General features: G+C 43.3%; 3 protein-coding genes across 3 annotated transcripts in view; 2 read left to right on the forward strand and 1 right to left on the reverse strand.

Annotated features, from left to right (window-relative positions):
• The window catches only part of LOC308296772 (phosphatidylinositol 4-kinase type 2-alpha-like), a gene marked incomplete at its 5' end in the record, with an annotated part of 53,921 nt that extends 44,076 nt beyond the window's left edge, over nucleotides 1-9,845 (forward strand). The window contains 6 exons of the mRNA XM_080740098.1: nucleotides 4,910-5,063; nucleotides 6,420-6,481; nucleotides 7,458-7,557; nucleotides 8,090-8,223; nucleotides 8,865-8,924; nucleotides 9,569-9,845. Coding sequence (XP_080596224.1) covers nucleotides 4,910-5,063; nucleotides 6,420-6,481; nucleotides 7,458-7,557; nucleotides 8,090-8,223; nucleotides 8,865-8,924; nucleotides 9,569-9,730 — 672 coding nt within the window. The 3' untranslated portion in view covers nucleotides 9,731-9,845. The remainder of the gene's footprint in view (nucleotides 1-4,909; nucleotides 5,064-6,419; nucleotides 6,482-7,457; nucleotides 7,558-8,089; nucleotides 8,224-8,864; nucleotides 8,925-9,568) is intronic.
• On the reverse strand, nucleotides 1,770-3,419 carry LOC308296597 (E3 ubiquitin-protein ligase TRIM39-like; the record flags this gene model as incomplete). Its single annotated transcript, XM_080739908.1, has 1 exon — nucleotides 1,770-3,419. The coding sequence occupies one exon, from the start codon at nucleotides 3,417-3,419 to the stop codon at nucleotides 1,770-1,772; it is 1,650 nt and encodes a 549-aa protein (XP_080596034.1).
• A 3,610-nt stretch (nucleotides 9,846-13,455) lies between the features above and the next one.
• LOC308296596 (zinc finger protein RFP-like) lies at nucleotides 13,456-15,925 on the forward strand. The gene is made up of 2 exons (XM_080739907.1): nucleotides 13,456-13,566; nucleotides 13,860-15,925. Exon 2 carries the CDS (start codon nucleotides 13,869-13,871, stop codon nucleotides 15,528-15,530), a length of 1,662 nt encoding a protein of 553 aa, XP_080596033.1. The 5' UTR covers nucleotides 13,456-13,566; nucleotides 13,860-13,868; the 3' UTR covers nucleotides 15,531-15,925.
• The last annotated feature ends 660 nt before the right edge of the window (nucleotides 15,926-16,585 follow it).

A 16,585-nucleotide genomic window follows, 5' to 3' on the forward strand; every position in this document is an offset into this window, starting at 1 on the left:
TCCACCGACGCCAACTCCAAAAAGACTACACGCTCGAAATCCACTTACACTTCCGCCTCTCGCTGGACGGCCCACGTCCGCAAAGCATTGTGGGAAATGTATTCTTTTTTGGAACAGACTTTGACTGAACACACGACTCGCACTGAACACAGAACGTTCCAGTCTGAGTGCGGCCTCTGGTGTCTCTCATCTTCCTCTTGACAACACAACACAGATTCTCTGTGGGGTTCAGGCCAGTTGGCTGCTCAGTTAAGCCCAGTAATACCATGGTCAGTTACTAGTAGTTTTGTCACATATTACAGAAGAAAATTAACTTTTACACAATATTCTATTTTTTAGGTGGATCTGCATCTGCATGACGCAAATCTGTGTCATGTTTAACCATTATCGTATTCTTTAGGTATTGAAAAATAGCAGATATACAAGCCCGCGCTGCAAGCTTGTAGATCTGCTATTTTTGAAAAATCGGACCCCCCTGAAGCAAATATTTGAGTTACAAATGTTCGCTTCTAAAAAGATATATTCAAAGACTTTTAAAAAAAATTGCAGATCTACAAGCTCACAGCGTGGCACTCTGTGCGCTTGTAGATCTGCTATTTTGCACCAGTTAAAGCATTAAATAATTCTAGGCCTAAATGGGTTAATGTTCCATGCATTAAATGCATGTTATTCTCCCTGTCTGCAGGTGGTCTACCTGAGCAGTAAAACCTTTAACTACAGCGCCATAGACAGGGTGAAGTCTCGGGGGAAGAGGCTTGCCATGGAGAAAGTGCCCAAAGTGGCTCAGTGCTTCCACAGAATAGGACTTCCTCCTAAGGTAAGACATGAGCACAGAATAGGACTTCCTCCTAAGGTAAGACATGAGCACAGCTCCTAAACTAACGTTATGGTGAGCAGCCCAGTGTTCAATCAATAAAAATAAAAAATAAACTATGGTTACCCTCATTTTTAGCAACCTTTTTGACATAGCCATCACAATAATGGGGGGAAAATATCGAACCTTGACCAAATAAAACAAGCATAAATGAGCATCACAATAAAACAAAAGATGATCGTAAAACTCGAAGCAAAGCAGTTACAGAACGATGATTATTAGTGACGATAGATTAGATTGTGATAACAATAAATTTACCCCCATTCGTTCCGGATTGTGACCCGTTTCGAAACGGGTCCCCATCCGGAATCAATGGGGGTAAATTTACTCAAATCAAATTTTTGTCTTAGGAATGTGACAAAAAACAAAAAATATTATTGAACTGTACTCTCCATGGCATGACTAATCAATAGAAAAAAAGTGATTTTGGGGGTGAACTACTCCTTTAATCTCATGTTGTTGTCTGTGACATCTTTCTTTACATTTCCAGTATGCACTTGTTTTCCATCATTAGACAGTATGGTATTAGGATGTGCTCCACTGCATATTGCTGGATCCTCCCAAACTCATCACACAGCTTCTCCCCTTGATTCAGTGTCTTCTTCATCTCTTGACTGAGTGTATTTTTTAGCTGAGCCACAGCTGTCCTCACCGTCCCCAAATATGAAGACTGATGGACAAAAAGGGATTTCAGCTAAATACTCAAATGAAGGACTCAATTTAACATATTAATCTTTGGCTGTAATTCAGACATGTGAAGTGAAGTTCTTGTGTTTAGAGTTCAATTGTTTGACTGACAATGAACCTCATATCAATGTCTTTGTTAGGACAATAAACCTGTAAATGAACCCTTAAAATAGAACTAAGCTTTCATGTCAAGATAAGGATTATTAGTCTAATCTGTATGATTGACAGGAGAGATGATCAGAGGAGCTGGGTTTTGACCACTACGGTTTGAAGCTGGACTGAAGTATGGATACAGTTTTTCAGTGAAGGTGCAGCCAGTGAAAGAGTAGAGATGAACTCTGGCCTCCACATCATAAAAGGAGACCAGGCCCTCCTCATAATCCACAAACACTCCCACTTTCTGGAGCTCCTCTCTTACAGGGAGGAGGACAGCGGGGTCAGCACCAGCCTGGTACTTATTTCCATTCCTCAAAAATATAGTCCAGTAACCAGTGTTGGGAGTCAGGGTGATGTTTCCCTTCCTGTTGATGGACTCTCTGGCCACTCCTACATCCCAGGCAGTATTCTCTTTAACCTGAACCTCATAGTAAAACCTTCCTGAGGAGAAGCTTTGTTTTCCTAAAACACAGAGACTTGGAGTGAATCTCTTCTTGTTGTCTGGGAGATTAATTCTTATGTTTCCATGACTCACTTGTTTTCCATCCTCAGACAGGATGAGGAAAGGATGTGCTGTTTCAGAATCCAGAGTTACATCCACTGCATATCGCTGGATCCTCCTCAGCTCAGCGTCACGTAGCTTCTCCATCTCTTGACTGAGTGTCTTCTCCAGCTGAGCCACAGCTGTCCTCACAGTCCCCACGTATGAAGACTGATGGACATTGACCTTTGTCCAGTCCTTGGTGGGTGGAGGGGTGTTGATGGACGTGATGTTCTGGAGGAGGTGGAGGTGGTCTTCAGTGTGTGAGAGCTGCTTCAGCTCAGAGCTTCTCTTCTTTAACTCAGTGATTTCCTCTTGCAGATCTTTAATGAAGCCTTCAGCCTGTTTCTCTGTTGTTTTCTGCTTCTTTTCAATCACATCAATGAGCTCAGCCTGGCTCCTCTCAATACAGCTGATCAGAGCAGTGAAGACCTGCACACTGTCTGCTATCTCTCTGTCTGCATCTTTCTTACTGAGCTGTACTGAGTGTTGGACCTCCTGAATCTTCACTTGTCTCTCCTGGATCATCTGCTGAACTTCAGCCTCCGTCTTTCCCAGCTCAGCCTTCTTTCCTTCACATTCTTCTTTCAGAGATACAATCTGATGTGACTTGTGGTCTAACACAGTGCAGAACTGACAAACACACATGTGGTCAGTCTTACAGAACAGCTCCAGAGGTTTGTCATGTTTCTTACACATATAGTCATCCAGGTTCTTTACAGGGTCGATGAGTTTGTGTCGTTTGAACGCTGTGACTCTGTGATGAGGCTCCAGGTGAGTCTCACAGTAGGAGGTCAGACACACCAGGCAGGACTTCACGGCCTTTAGTTTGTTCTCAGTACAGATCTCACAGGATACTTCATCTGGTTCAGCAGGTTCAGCAGGTTCTGGGTTTGCGCTGGAATTTGTTTTCAGCTGCTTTGACTTCCTGAACTGATCAGCCATCTCTGAGAGGATTTTATTAACCGAGAACTTTGGTCTCTTATCAAAGGTTTCGTTGCATAGTGGACACTGACACTGATCACTGCTGTCCCAGTAATGTGTGATGCAGGTTTTACAGTAGTTGTGTCCACATGGAGTGGTGATTGGATCAGTGAACACATCCAGACAGATAGAACACAGGAACTGCTCTTCAGACAGGAGACTGCTGGCACACGCCATTTTTATACACTGAAAATAAACACGGAAAGAAATGTAATTCTTGACTTCTAGATTGAATGTAATTCTCCCTTTAGTGCTGACAACTTAATAGTTATGAATCTAATCTGGAACATCATATTAGAATAGAGCTCCATAATGTTGTCAAATACTGTAAGGGAAGCCTGTAACTGAACGATTAGACTACAGGATTTCCAGGAAAACAAAACTTAGGGAAGGTCGTATTTGGCTACAGTTTAATATGTCTTTGTTCTCTGTAACAGAATAATAAGTCCTTATCTGATGTACTCACCTGTCTATGTTCTTAATATTCCAGCAGAAATCCTGTTGAACTGAAAGTATTTTAGTAGAGGGCGACGAGCGTGTCCGTGTGTGAGTGTGCTTCCACCAAACTACATGAACACTCTATACTTTCACTTTACTGTAGATTGCGTCACTGACTAAGATGCTGCTCTGTTTCTGCTGTTAACCCTTCACAGGCACATTGTGCATTACATTCACCCATTCTCACACACACAATCATACATCGATGGCAGAGGAAACCATGCGCAGCACCAACCTGCTCACCGGGAGCAACTAGGGGTTCAGAGAGTTTTGCTCTCACTAACTCTGGGCCTGGGGGAGCCCGGGATCGAACTGGGAACCTCTGTCGACTAAATTGGGGAGAAAAAGGGCATACAAATAATTGACTATTCTAAATTAAAAACAATTTCATGGTAGTTTTTTCTTTAAAACCTTGAAAAGTAGGATAACTATATTAATTGAGTTTTCAGTGCTTTCACAGAATAGGCGTTCCTATATAGTACATGAACCCAGCTCCTAAATTATCTCTTTTGTTCCAGGGGTCCTTCAATTGGTTCCAGGGGGTCCCCACTCCCAGCTTAATAATTGATATTTACTTGGGAACCAAATGGACCTTTACAGATCTGTAACTCAAGCAGTGTTTTATTGGTGATGTCATGTTTGGGGCATTTGGGACCATACAAATGTAATGATGTCAGATCGCTTAACACTTACACTACTGGAGTTAGCAGACCATTGATATGCATCCTAGGCTCGTTCCTATGTTAATGCACGATGGTGTGACACTACAGCTTTTTTAAATGACTTTTTTTTGTCTTTTTTTGCCTTTATTTGATAGGATAGTAGACTGACAGGAAATGGGGAGAGAGATGGGGAATGACATGTGGCAAAGGTCGTCCGGATCGGGAATCGAACCGGCGACGCCAGCAGGCATCATAGCCTAGTATGTGGTATGCGCCTTGACCACTAGGCCAGCGGGCGCCCCCACTACAGCTTTTTTAAACGCGTTTGGGGTGTGAATTAAGGATTGTTTTAAACTTGATGCATGTGCGTGCGCGTGCTCCTCCTCGAAAAGACTCGGGACGCTGTGTGTATCCACGTGACATGACACTGACCACTGAGGATTTTACTGTGTCGATTGTGGTCTACGACTCTACTAGAATCCAAACTTTGCTTTTCTCTTGTGTCAGGTGGGCTCATTTCAGCTGTTTGTTGAAGGATACAAAGACGCAGACGACTGGCTGAGGAGGTTTGAAGTGGAGCCTCTTCCTGAGAACACCAGGCGACAGCTGCAGCTGCAGTTTGAGAGGCTGGTGGTGCTGGATTATATCATTAGGAACACAGGTCAGTGTGGCGCTCCTAGATTATTACATCACCAAGATCACATGTTGGTGTTTTTAAAGACAATTAGACCTGGAATTATGTTATACTTTAGCTATATCTGCTATAAAAATAGCAGATATACAAGCTCACAGCTAGGGATGGAGCTCAAAACACAAGCCTGTTACTCGATAACATAACCCGGTATCAATCAGCGTTGGGCTTATCAAGCCTGTTATCGAGTATATAGCCTCCCATGTTTAACTCAAGACAGGAGGCGATCAAGAAATTATTACAGTACTATTCCTAGTATAAAGCCATTTAACACTTATTGCACATTAATGAATGGTTGTTCTAATGATAGGCAAAATATTTTTTAAATTTTGTCAATTGTCATCTTCATAGATGGTGTTCAGCCACAAACTCACAGCCTGTTCGGAATTTGTCGACTCCACAAAATATTAGAAAAAAACGCTCAATAGTGGGCTCAATAAGCAGGATCTATAAAGTGCTCTTTATCAATAAAAATGAAAGAGCTCCATCCCTACTCACAGCGCAGCACCGAGTGCCGCGCTGCAAGCTTGTAGATTGTCTATTTTTGAGAAATCGTGAAAATATTTGCAAATCTTGAATATGTATGTTTCATACTTCTGTAACTCAAATCTCTGAGTCTGGGGGGTCCCTGGAACAACATATTTTGTGATGGGGGTCCCTGGAACAACATATTTTGTGATGGGGGTCCACAGCCAAATACATGGAATTTTGGGCGTCGTTGACATGAAGAAGAAGAAGGATTTAGAAGACATTTATAGAATCGGGTCAAAAATATTCAAAGACTTGCACAAATTCTCATGATTTTTCAAAAATAGCAGATATACAAGCTTGCAGCGTGGCACCGAGTGCCGCTCTGTGAGCTTGTAGATCTGTTATTTTTCAATAGTTAATGCATAAAATAATGCTTAAAGTAATAGTGCGTAATAATGCGCTCCCGGTTTTCATTGATTGATTATTTTATTAGACAAAAATTTAGAACAGTTCAAATATAGTCAATACAATATAAATGTAGTACAGTACAAGTACAGTTAAACACCCTGCCTAAAAGGAGCATCCCAAATAAGACCTTTTACCGCTTTTTTTACGTTGAAAGTCCTTAAGTTGGTATTTAATTCATGGACATAACAAATAGCAAGCGGTCTAAATAGTAATAACGTGTTCTCATGATCTTGTCCTCTGGGTTGTGTTTCCTGTCCTCTGGGATGTGTTTCCTGTCCTCTGGGATGTGTTTCCTGTCCTCTGGTATGTGTTTCCTGTCCTCTGGGATGTGTTTCCTGTCCTCTGGGATGTGTTTCCTGTCCTCTGGGATGTGTTTCCTGTTCCCAGACAGAGGGAATGACAACTGGTTAATAAAGTATGACTATCCAATGGACAGCGGTGGGATTCGGGTGAGTAAACAGTGGTCAGACCTGACTCACAAATTGCAATATTCAGTAATTTATCTGCAAAACTACTTTACAGTTAATTTGGCATATAAAATCTCTCAATACATATAAGACGTGTCCACTGTACACTACCATTCCATACAGTATGTCCGATGCCATTAAGTGACAAATTACATGTGCTTATCAATTCAATTCAAAGGAGCTTTATTGAAAATAAATAATAATAAAGTTGACAATGGGGAACATAAATACAGTTGGAGAGGGTGCAGCATTGTTTAAACAGAGTCACATTTTGGCGTTACGTACAGTATATACATGCATGGTATGAAGCTTTTTGGAACAGATATCAGCATTTATTTTTTCTCAATAGAATTTCAGTAAGGAAAAGAAAGCTCTGTTTATACTGTGTGTGCACTGTGCAGTAGGTCTGGGTGCCGTTCAGTGCTTATATCATCGTCATTTCTCATCCTTTATAACACATACAGTACATACTCTAAGATATGTGAGATTTTGTGACTTTTTGGGGGTTAATGTAAAAGTGGCGTGTGTGTCGTCAGACGCATGCCGCTTAACATCTACACTACAGGAGTTAGCAGACCATTGATGTGCATCCGAGGCTTTTTCCTATGTTAATGCACGATGGTGTGACACTACATCTTTTGTAAACGTGTTTGGGGTGTGAACTTAAGGATTGTTTTAAGTGCGTGTGCTCCTGCTCGAAAAGACTTGGGATGCCGTATGTACCCACGTGACACGACCAATACATCACTGAACTGAAAAAAATGATATTTTGTGGCGTGTGTGTGTGTGTGTGTGTGTGTGTGTGTGTGTGTGTGTGTGTGTGTGTGTGTGTGTGTGTGTGTGTGTGTGTGTGTGTGTGTGTGTGTGTGTGTGTGTGTGTGTGTGTGTGTGTGTGTGTGTGTGTGTGTGTGTGTGTGTGTGTGTGTGTGTGTGTGCGCGTGTGCGTGCGTGTGTGTAGGACACAGACTGGGTTCTGGTGAAGAGTCCCATCATTAAGCTGGCAGCGATAGACAACGGCCTGGCCTTCCCTCTCAAACACCCAGACTCCTGGAGAGCCTGTGAGTTATCCTGAACACATTACTATTCCACTACGCAGGCTCTGCTTGCAAAAACATCACTATTGTCAAGATGACCGTGCTTTATTTTGACCTCTGACTGACACTATGCAAGTCAGTGGCTCTGTGACGTCCATTTTCTAATTTGATATTATTTTTACATTCAATGGGTAGACTGATTAACCACTTTTACAATTAACAACTTTCTACAATTTTATCGTAGCAGATCTACCAGCTCACATTGCGTGGCATTGTGAGGTTATAGATCTGCTATGAAAATACAAATTAAATTAAACATTTTGATAAATCTTTGCCTATAATGACATTATGCCAAAAGCAGGTATTCCAGGTTGAAAGAGCTTAAGTAAAAGCGTGATTTAGGGGGTTTTGTTTGATGAACAGTACCCGATGTTGTCTCTCTCCTCTCCTCTCCTACAGATCCGTTCTACTAGGCATGGCTGCTTAATGTTGTCTTTCCCCTCTCCTCTCCTACAGACCTGTTCTAATGTTGTCTCTCCCCTCTCCTCTCCTACAGATCCGTTCTACTGGGCATGGCTGCCCCAGGCTAAGGTTCCTTTCTCCCAGGAGATCAGAGACCTGGTTCTGCCCAAACTCATGGACCCCAACCTGATCAAAGACCTGGAGGAGGACCTCTATGAGCTCTTTAAGGTTTGATAGATGATTTTATGTCATCAACAAGATGACATTCTGTGTCTCCCTACAATGCTTTGTATATTTCCTAAATTACATAAACATTGATCAAGTGTCTCCTGCAGAGATAATGTACTAGTAGTAACTCATTTGTATTTGTATAATAGTACGTTTAAACAAAGATGCAATTCAAATGGCTTTGCACGAAACATTAAGCATTAACACATTAAGACGCTGGGCATTAAGACATTAAGAGAAAGACATTTTGATACAAACTAATACCCAAAAAAGAGAGAATGAAATGACAGTGTAGAAGAAACTTCAGTAAAAGGCAGCAGCAAACAGAAAAGTCTTCAGCTTTTTAACTGAGAGTTGAAGCAGACCTTTTCTGCCTGTTGGTTTCAGATATGTTGTAAAAAAAAACAGAATGCTGCACATTTAGTTCTGACTCCTGGTTTTGAAAGATGACCTGAGGAGTCTGGATTGTTCATGATGCAGCACAAGTTCTGAAATGTATTTTAGCCCAAACCATTCAATGCTTTATAAATGACACTGTAGTACCCGCTGTGGAGCTCTATTTTATACTTTGTCGTACAACGATCTACAAGCTCGCAACACATTGTGAGCTAGCAGTGTAACAAGTGGTTGTTGTGTTACAGAAAGACCCAGGCTTCGACCGTGGACAGTTTCATAAGCAGATTGCAGTTATGAGAGGACAGGTGAGTGTGTCACAGGGGGGGGGGGGGGGTACAGTACAAGCTACACCAGTAGGCAACCTTAGCCACGGGGTGCCAACATTGGCACAGGGGAGGGTGATCACTGGCACACTGGCATACGTGTGAGAGAGAGAGAACTATATTTTTAAAAAATCGAGTCAATTCAGTTACATTCCCTCACATCTGTATGCAAATTACATCCTGCATAATGATTTATTAATTCAAACTCTGAACCTACTGGTCCGGGCGCATACCACTTAGGCATTGCCACATAGGCATGGATGCCTGGCGGCATCGCTGGTTCAATTCCCGATCCGGACGACCTTTGCCGCGTGTCACTCCCCATCTCTCCCCCCGTTTCCTGTCAGTCTACTCTCCTATCAATAAAGGCATAAAGGCCCAAAAACGAACCTTTAAAAAAACCCTCTGAACTCAGGCATAGTCTGGGAGATAAGTGGGGTTATTCTAACCTTGACGTGAAATAGAATATTTCAAAAAATGTTGACATGATGGCACACTGACTATCAAGCAAATGAAAAACATGGCACTTCATGTCAACAAGGTCGTCGACCCCTTGCTGCACTGTTCTCAGTGTAGTATCAAAAGTATTTCATCGTACCGATTTTCTTTGTGATTCTCTCTTCCAGATCCTGAACCTGTGCCAGGCCCTGAAGGAGTCCAAGACGCCCCTGCAGCTGGTCCAGATGGCCCCCGTTGTGGTGGAGACGGCCAGGGCCCCGCAGAGGACCCCCAACGGCTCCTACACACACAGCTTCCAGAGCAGGAAACCTTTCTTCACCTGGTGGTAGCAAGAGATATAAACCTTTCTTCACCTGGTGGTAGCAGGGACCACAGATATAAACCTTTCTTCACCTGGTGGTAGCAAGAGATATACACCTTTCTTCACCTGGTGGTAGCAGAGACCAGAGATATAAACCTTTCTTCACCTGGTGGTAGCAGGGACCACAGATATAAACCTTTCTTCACCTGGTGGTAGCAGGGACCACAGATATAAACCTTTCTTCACCTGGTGGTAGCAGGGACCACAGATATAAACCTTTCTTCACCTGGTGGTAGCAGGGACCACAGATATAAACCTTTCTTCACCTGGTGGTAGCAGGGACCAGAGATATAAACCTTTCTTCACCTGGTGGTAGCAGGGACCAGAGATATAAACCTTTCTTCACCTGGTGGTAGCAGGGACCACAGATATAAACCTTTCTTCACCTGGTGGTAGCACAGACCACAGATATAAACCTTTCTTCACCTGGTGGTAGCAGAGACCACAGATATAAACCTTTCTTCACCTGGTGGTAGCAGGGACCACAGATATAAACCTTTCTTCACCTGGTGGTAGCAGGGACCACCACAGATATAAACCTTTCTTCACCTGGTGGTAGCAGGGACCACAGATATAAACCTTTCTTCACCTGGTGGTAGCACAGACCACAGATATAAACCTTTCTTCACCTGGTGGTAGCAGGGACCACAGATATAAACCTTTCTTCACCTGGTGGTAGCACAGACCACAGATATAAACCTTTCTTCACCTGGTGGTAGCACAGACCACAGATATAAACCTTTCTTCACCTGGTGGCATCACGGACCAGAGAGTGAGAGAAAGACCTAACCTCGCGTCACCATTCTTTTCACCTCGGAGGAAAGCCTGGTATTTGTTTACAACGAGTCGTCTGATCCGGTCTAGACGTGGCCTAAACTGGAAACGAGCAGAAGAAGAAGTGGTGGTGCTTTGTTTCGGTCTCCCCTGTTTGTTTCCCCAATCCCTGTTTAAATGCTAGAGAAGTGTAGTCTTGCCAGTCGCTGCGAGTTGGACTAAAAGATGGATATACCAAACGAACGTTTCAAAAAAGAATACGCAAAACTACACTGCATCAAGGGTTTTATTGCAGGGTAGGTCCTAAAATGATATCCTTGAGCGCTGGGAATTGTTTTGGGTTAAAAATGTTTTCCGTTTTGGTAGTTCCGGCCAAAGTGTAGTCCGTTTTGACTACAAAATGACGTAGGCTCAAGGATCAAAAGCCATAAATTGGAAGTGATCCCAGGTTAGGACGCACGCCATCCTTGGAGCTCAACACAGGCATGGACGGTCTCTCATTGTCGCCACAGATTATTGAGCCTGATTTATATCCACGTGGCAAGATGGATGTTCCTCCCTCGCCGACAAGGTCTCAGGTCTGGCGTGAAAAAAAGGCAAAGTGTTATTTACAAGTTGAAAGGTTGGTCTGTTGCATTCCAAGTAATACGCCTGTTAACAGATGAGAATTTAGATGTTCTGAAAATGGTACGCTATTCTGTTGTCAGAGTGGAGTAGCAACTGGAGAGTGAACTGGGACGAAACATTAAAGATGCAATCCGTAACGTTTCATGTCCTTCCTGGGATTGGAGCCCTGGTTGCCTGCTGTTGGGCCAAGACAACAACAGGCCTGCTCGCCACTTCAGGCAGTACTATGTTTTGGCCACTAGGTGTCCTACTGTACCCAAACACCAGGGTCTGAAGTTCTCAATGGAAGAGTATAGCAAGACCACCTCCAACCACAACAGAATACAGATGTGCACTGCTAGTTGTATTTAACATACTCTACCCCAACGGTTTTCAAAGTGGGGTCCGGGGACCCCCAGGGGTCCTTGAGTGAGTTCCAGTAAACACTTTAATGACTTCACGTCTAACTGTGACCACACACCAAGGCTGCAGGTGCATGTTTTGTGCAACTATGTTGCACCAATGCATCCCCATACAGATAATAGTCTCATGACCAATATAGTTACAGTTGCTGTGCTTGGTGTGGATTTTAGGGGACCAACAAGTAAAAGTAAGCTGTACGTTGCCTTGTCTTTTATTAATTGCATATGGCTATGCAATCAACCAGTACCACGAATTTAACCGTACATTAAACTCAATTCTAACAGCTGTTTCTTCCCATTACAATTCTCTGTCTGAATGTTCAAGTTTTGTTGTGACATTTCTAATTTATTTCTCACTGCCTGTATGACAAGCTGTACTACGTTATTTTGTTTTCAAAGCGTAGTGTGATAAAGTGAAATCAAAGAAAGAATGCATAAATAGATGTGTTGTAGGAGTAGCCAGCACACAAGGAATATCATTTTCACATGGTTCACTTACCTCTTCTGACACAGAAGCATGTCCACTAGTCTAATACATTTTGTGACATAATATTTGGTACATTTAACTTTCATTTTATAATATACGTATGTCCGTAGGGCTTGGGCGGTCTGAAAACCTCCCCAAATGTGGAATCATACATCACAGATAGGATGCCCTGAAGGCCCTGATCAGTGAGTGAGTGCCCTTGTCCATTCCTACTGTAGGCCTATGTCATTCCCTCTACTCTCTCCACATGCACTGTCTCTATCCAAAATAAAAGACTTAAACATCCTATTTCACCCCTGTAATAACCCGTCCGGAACACTAAACCAGTGGTTCTTCATCCTTTTCTGCGTCAGGATCCACATGAAAATCCCACACATTTGACCACTTAACACATCAGCCTTAAGTAGTCAGATGGGTGGGCCGTGTACATTTTCAGATCATGTTCTCTTTCAATTGATTGTTTCAAGTGTCGAGGTTTTAAAGAAGAAAAAATAAAATTTGTTTTTAAAATGTGTTTTTAATTTAGAGTAGACAATTATTTTTACCCCTTTTTTCTCCCCAATGTAGTCGTTATGACAATTGATTCTACCCCACACACACATTTGTGCAGTTGTCACTGTTGTTGTATCCTACTGACTCACCTGCCAGTGAGGAGCCCCCACCGGGAGGACGTACTGTTGTATCCTACTGACTCACCTGCCAGTGAGGAGCCCCCACCGGGAGGACGTACTGTTGTATCCTACTGACTCACCTGCCAGTGAGGAGCCCCCACCGGGAGGATGTACTGTTGTATCCTACTGGCTCACCTGCCAGTGAGGAGCCCCCACCGGGAGGACGTACTGTTGTATCCTACTGACTCACCTGTCAGTGAGGAGCCCCCACCGGGAGGACGTACTGTTGTTGTATCCTACTGGCTCACCTGCCAGTGAGGAGCCCCCACCGGGAGGACGTAGAGCCTTTGTCCTACTCCTCCCACTCAACACTCCCTGCTGACAGGTTGCCCCCCCCCCCAGCCCGTAGGAGTACGTGCAATGACCTGTATCACCCTCCTCCCCGCCCGGTTTCCTTCTCCCAAACACGGGCCAACTGTGTTCCCATAGACGCCCGACAAAGTCAGATGCACCACGATGGATTTGAACCACAACCTCTGTGGTGGTGGACAATGAAATTGTTTTTAACATACATCTTTCATATTAATATTATATTAACTTTAAAGTCTTCATGTTTTGTCAATTATTTGGGGGCCCACTTGCAATAGGCTACCCTCGTGGCCCACCAGAGGGAGAAACAGACAGAGAAGAGTGGAGGCTGTGAAGGGTTAACAGCAGTTAGAAACAGAGCAGCCTCTTTAGTGACGCAATCTACAGTAAAGTGAAAGTCAGAGTGTTCATGTAGTTTGGTGGAAGCATACACACACACATAGACATACACATACACATCAACACACAGACACTCTCTACTAAAAACGTTTCAGTTCAAAGGATTTTGGCTGGAATACTGAGAACGTAAAGAAAGGTGAGTACATCAGATAAAGACTTATTATTCTGTTACAGAGAACAAAGGCATATTAAACTGTAGCAGACACGGTCCTTCCTTAGTTTTGATTTCCTGGAAATCCTGTAGTCTAGTCGTTCGGTTGGTAAAAACCACAGGCTTTCCTTACAGTATGTGCCAACATTATTGAGCTCTATTCTAATATGATGATCCAGATTAGATTCATAACTATTAAGCTGTCACCACTAAAGGGAGAAATACATTCAATCTAGAAGTCTAGAAACAATTACATTTCTTTCCGTGTTTATTTTCAGTGTGTAGAAATGGCGTCTGCCACCAGTCTCCTGTCTGAAGAGCAGTTCCTGTGTTCTATCTGTCTGGATGTGTTCACTCATCCAATCACCACTCCATGTGGACACAACTACTGTAAAACCTGTATCACACATTACTGGGACAGCAGTGATGTGTGTCAGTGTCCTCTGTGCAAAGAAACCTTTGATAAGAGACCAAAGTTCTCTGTTAATACTTTCATATCTGAGATGGCTGATCAGTTCAAGATGTCAAAGCAGCTTAAAACGCCTTCCAACACAAACCCAGAACCTGCTGAACCACATGAAGTCTCCTGTGACTTCTGTACTGAGAACAAACTCAAGGCCGTGAAGTCCTGCCTGGTGTGTCTGACCTCCTACTGTGAGACTCACCTGGAGCCTCATCAGAGACTCACAGGGTTAAAACGACACAAACTCATCGACCCCGTAAAGAACCTGGAAGATTATATGTGTCAGAAACATGACAAACCTCTGGAGCTGTTCTGTAAGACTGACCTCATGTGTGTTTGCCAGATCTGCACTGAGTCAGACCACAAGTTACATCAAACTGTATCTCTGGAAGAAGAATATGAAGGGAAGAAGGCTGAGCTGGGAAAGACAGAGGCTGAAGTTCAGCAGATGATCCAGGAGAGACAAGTGAAGATTCAGGAGGTCCAACACTCAGTACAGCTCAGTAAGAAAGATGCAGACAGAGAGATAGCAGACAGTGTGCAGGTCTTCACTGCTCTGATCAGCTGTATTGAGAGGAGCCAGGCTGAGCTCATTGATGTGATTGAAAAGAAGCAGAAAACAACAGAGAAACAGGCTGAAGGCTTCATTAAAGATCTGCAACAGGAAATCAGTGAGTTAAAGAAGAGAAGCTCTGAGCTGAAGCAGCTCTCACACACTGAAGACCACCTCCACCTCCTCCAGAACGTCACATCCATCAACGCCCCTCCACCCACCAAGGACTGGACAAAGGTCAATGTCCTTCAGTCTTCATATGTGGGGACTGTGAGGACAGCTGTGGCTCAGCTGGAGAAGACACTCAGACAAGAGATGAAGAAGACACTGAACCAAGGGGTGGAGATGCTGTGTGATGAGCTTGGGAGGATCCAGCAATATGCAGTGGATGTAACTCTAGACCCTGATACAGCCCATTGCAAACTCATCCTGTCTGAGGATGGAAAAAAAGTGAGTTGTGGAAACGTAAAGCAGAATCTCCCAGACAACAGAGAGCGATTCTCTTCAGGTGCCTGTGTCTTAGGAAAACAAAGCTTCTCCTCAGGAAGGTTTTACTATAAGGTTCAGGTTGAAGGGAACACTGAGTGGGATTTAGGAGTGGCCAGAGAGTCTGTCAGCAGGAAGGGAAACATATCACTGCACCCCAACAATGGTTACTGGTCCATAGTGTTAAGGAATGGAAATGAGTACATGGCTGCTGCCAGCCCTACTGTCCTCCTCCCTGTAAAACAGGAGCTCCAGAAAGTGGGAGTGTTTGTGGATTATGAGGAGGGTCTGGTCTCCTTTTATGATGTGGAGGCCAGAGTTCATCTCCACTCTTTCACTGGCTGCACCTTCACTGAGGAACTCTTTCCATTCTTCAGTCCTGGTCCTAATAATGATGGTAAAAACACAGCTCCTCTGATCATCTCTCCTGTCAATCACACTGATTAGACACATTTAATCTTTAGTTTAAAATGAAATTTCCACAAAGACAACAAATGTACATGGAAGGGCTGATTTACATGTTTATTTTTCATTAACAGTCATCAAGCCATTTAACTGTTGATCCTAACAGATGGATTCTGCTGGCAGTGGTGGAAAGTAACTAAGTACATATACTTAAATATTGTAGGCTACATAACAAGTGCGATGAGATACTTTTACTTCACTTGAGTATTTCATGTATAATTTCTCTCTCTCATTCACCTTGGTAGGACTTTTCCGTACAATGTCTAAAAGAGATGTAATGTAATTATTACATTACAAAATGTTGATTTGTAAATTGTTGATTGTATTCCCTAAATTTAACATTCCAATACATGCAAAATTAACATTAAACATTACCATCTTTGTCACCAATTTGTAAAAAATAAGTGTTGAATAAAATAATTATGTAAAAATAGCATTGTGTGCATGTGTTCCATTGAGGCTGTTGCCTCACAGATAGAAGTTCCAGGGTTCGATCCCCGCTGGGGGCGTGTTCTCTCCTCCACGTCATCAGGGCCCATACCCCTAAGTGGGGTTGACAAAAGGGCCTTTCTGTGTGGAGTTTGCATGTTCTCCCCGTGTCTCCTATGGTAGGTACCCTCACAAAAAACAGTAATCCTGGTCTCTATACTGCCTCCCCCTGGCCAGCCGGGGCGCCTGATGGAGGGGAAAATGTGTTCCTTCTGATTTGAGTCTGATATCTGACTATGAATAATTAGCCTATAACATATGAAAAGAAATTATAGAGTCAATAGAGGAAATGCACAAAACACAGATATCAGCTTTACTTTACTGTACCATGTGTCATCAAACAGACCTTAGATCAGCTTGACCCCACACTGGGTCAAGGAGTAGAGGAGCAGAGAAGTGGGAGGGGTCTGGTGGTGTTGTCGTCAGTATTTGTGCTATGGCTGCAGCGGTGTGGATCAGGACAGGACGAGCCAGGCAGAATGCTGCTACTCTGGTGACAGTTAGAGCAGTTAGAGACAGCAGTCACTCCGCTGTCCAAGCCCAGTACG

Source organism: Nannobrachium achirus, assembly GCF_963921795.1.
Source record: "Nannobrachium achirus genome assembly, chromosome: 13".
Taxonomy (NCBI): Eukaryota; Metazoa; Chordata; class Actinopteri; order Myctophiformes; family Myctophidae; genus Nannobrachium; species Nannobrachium achirus.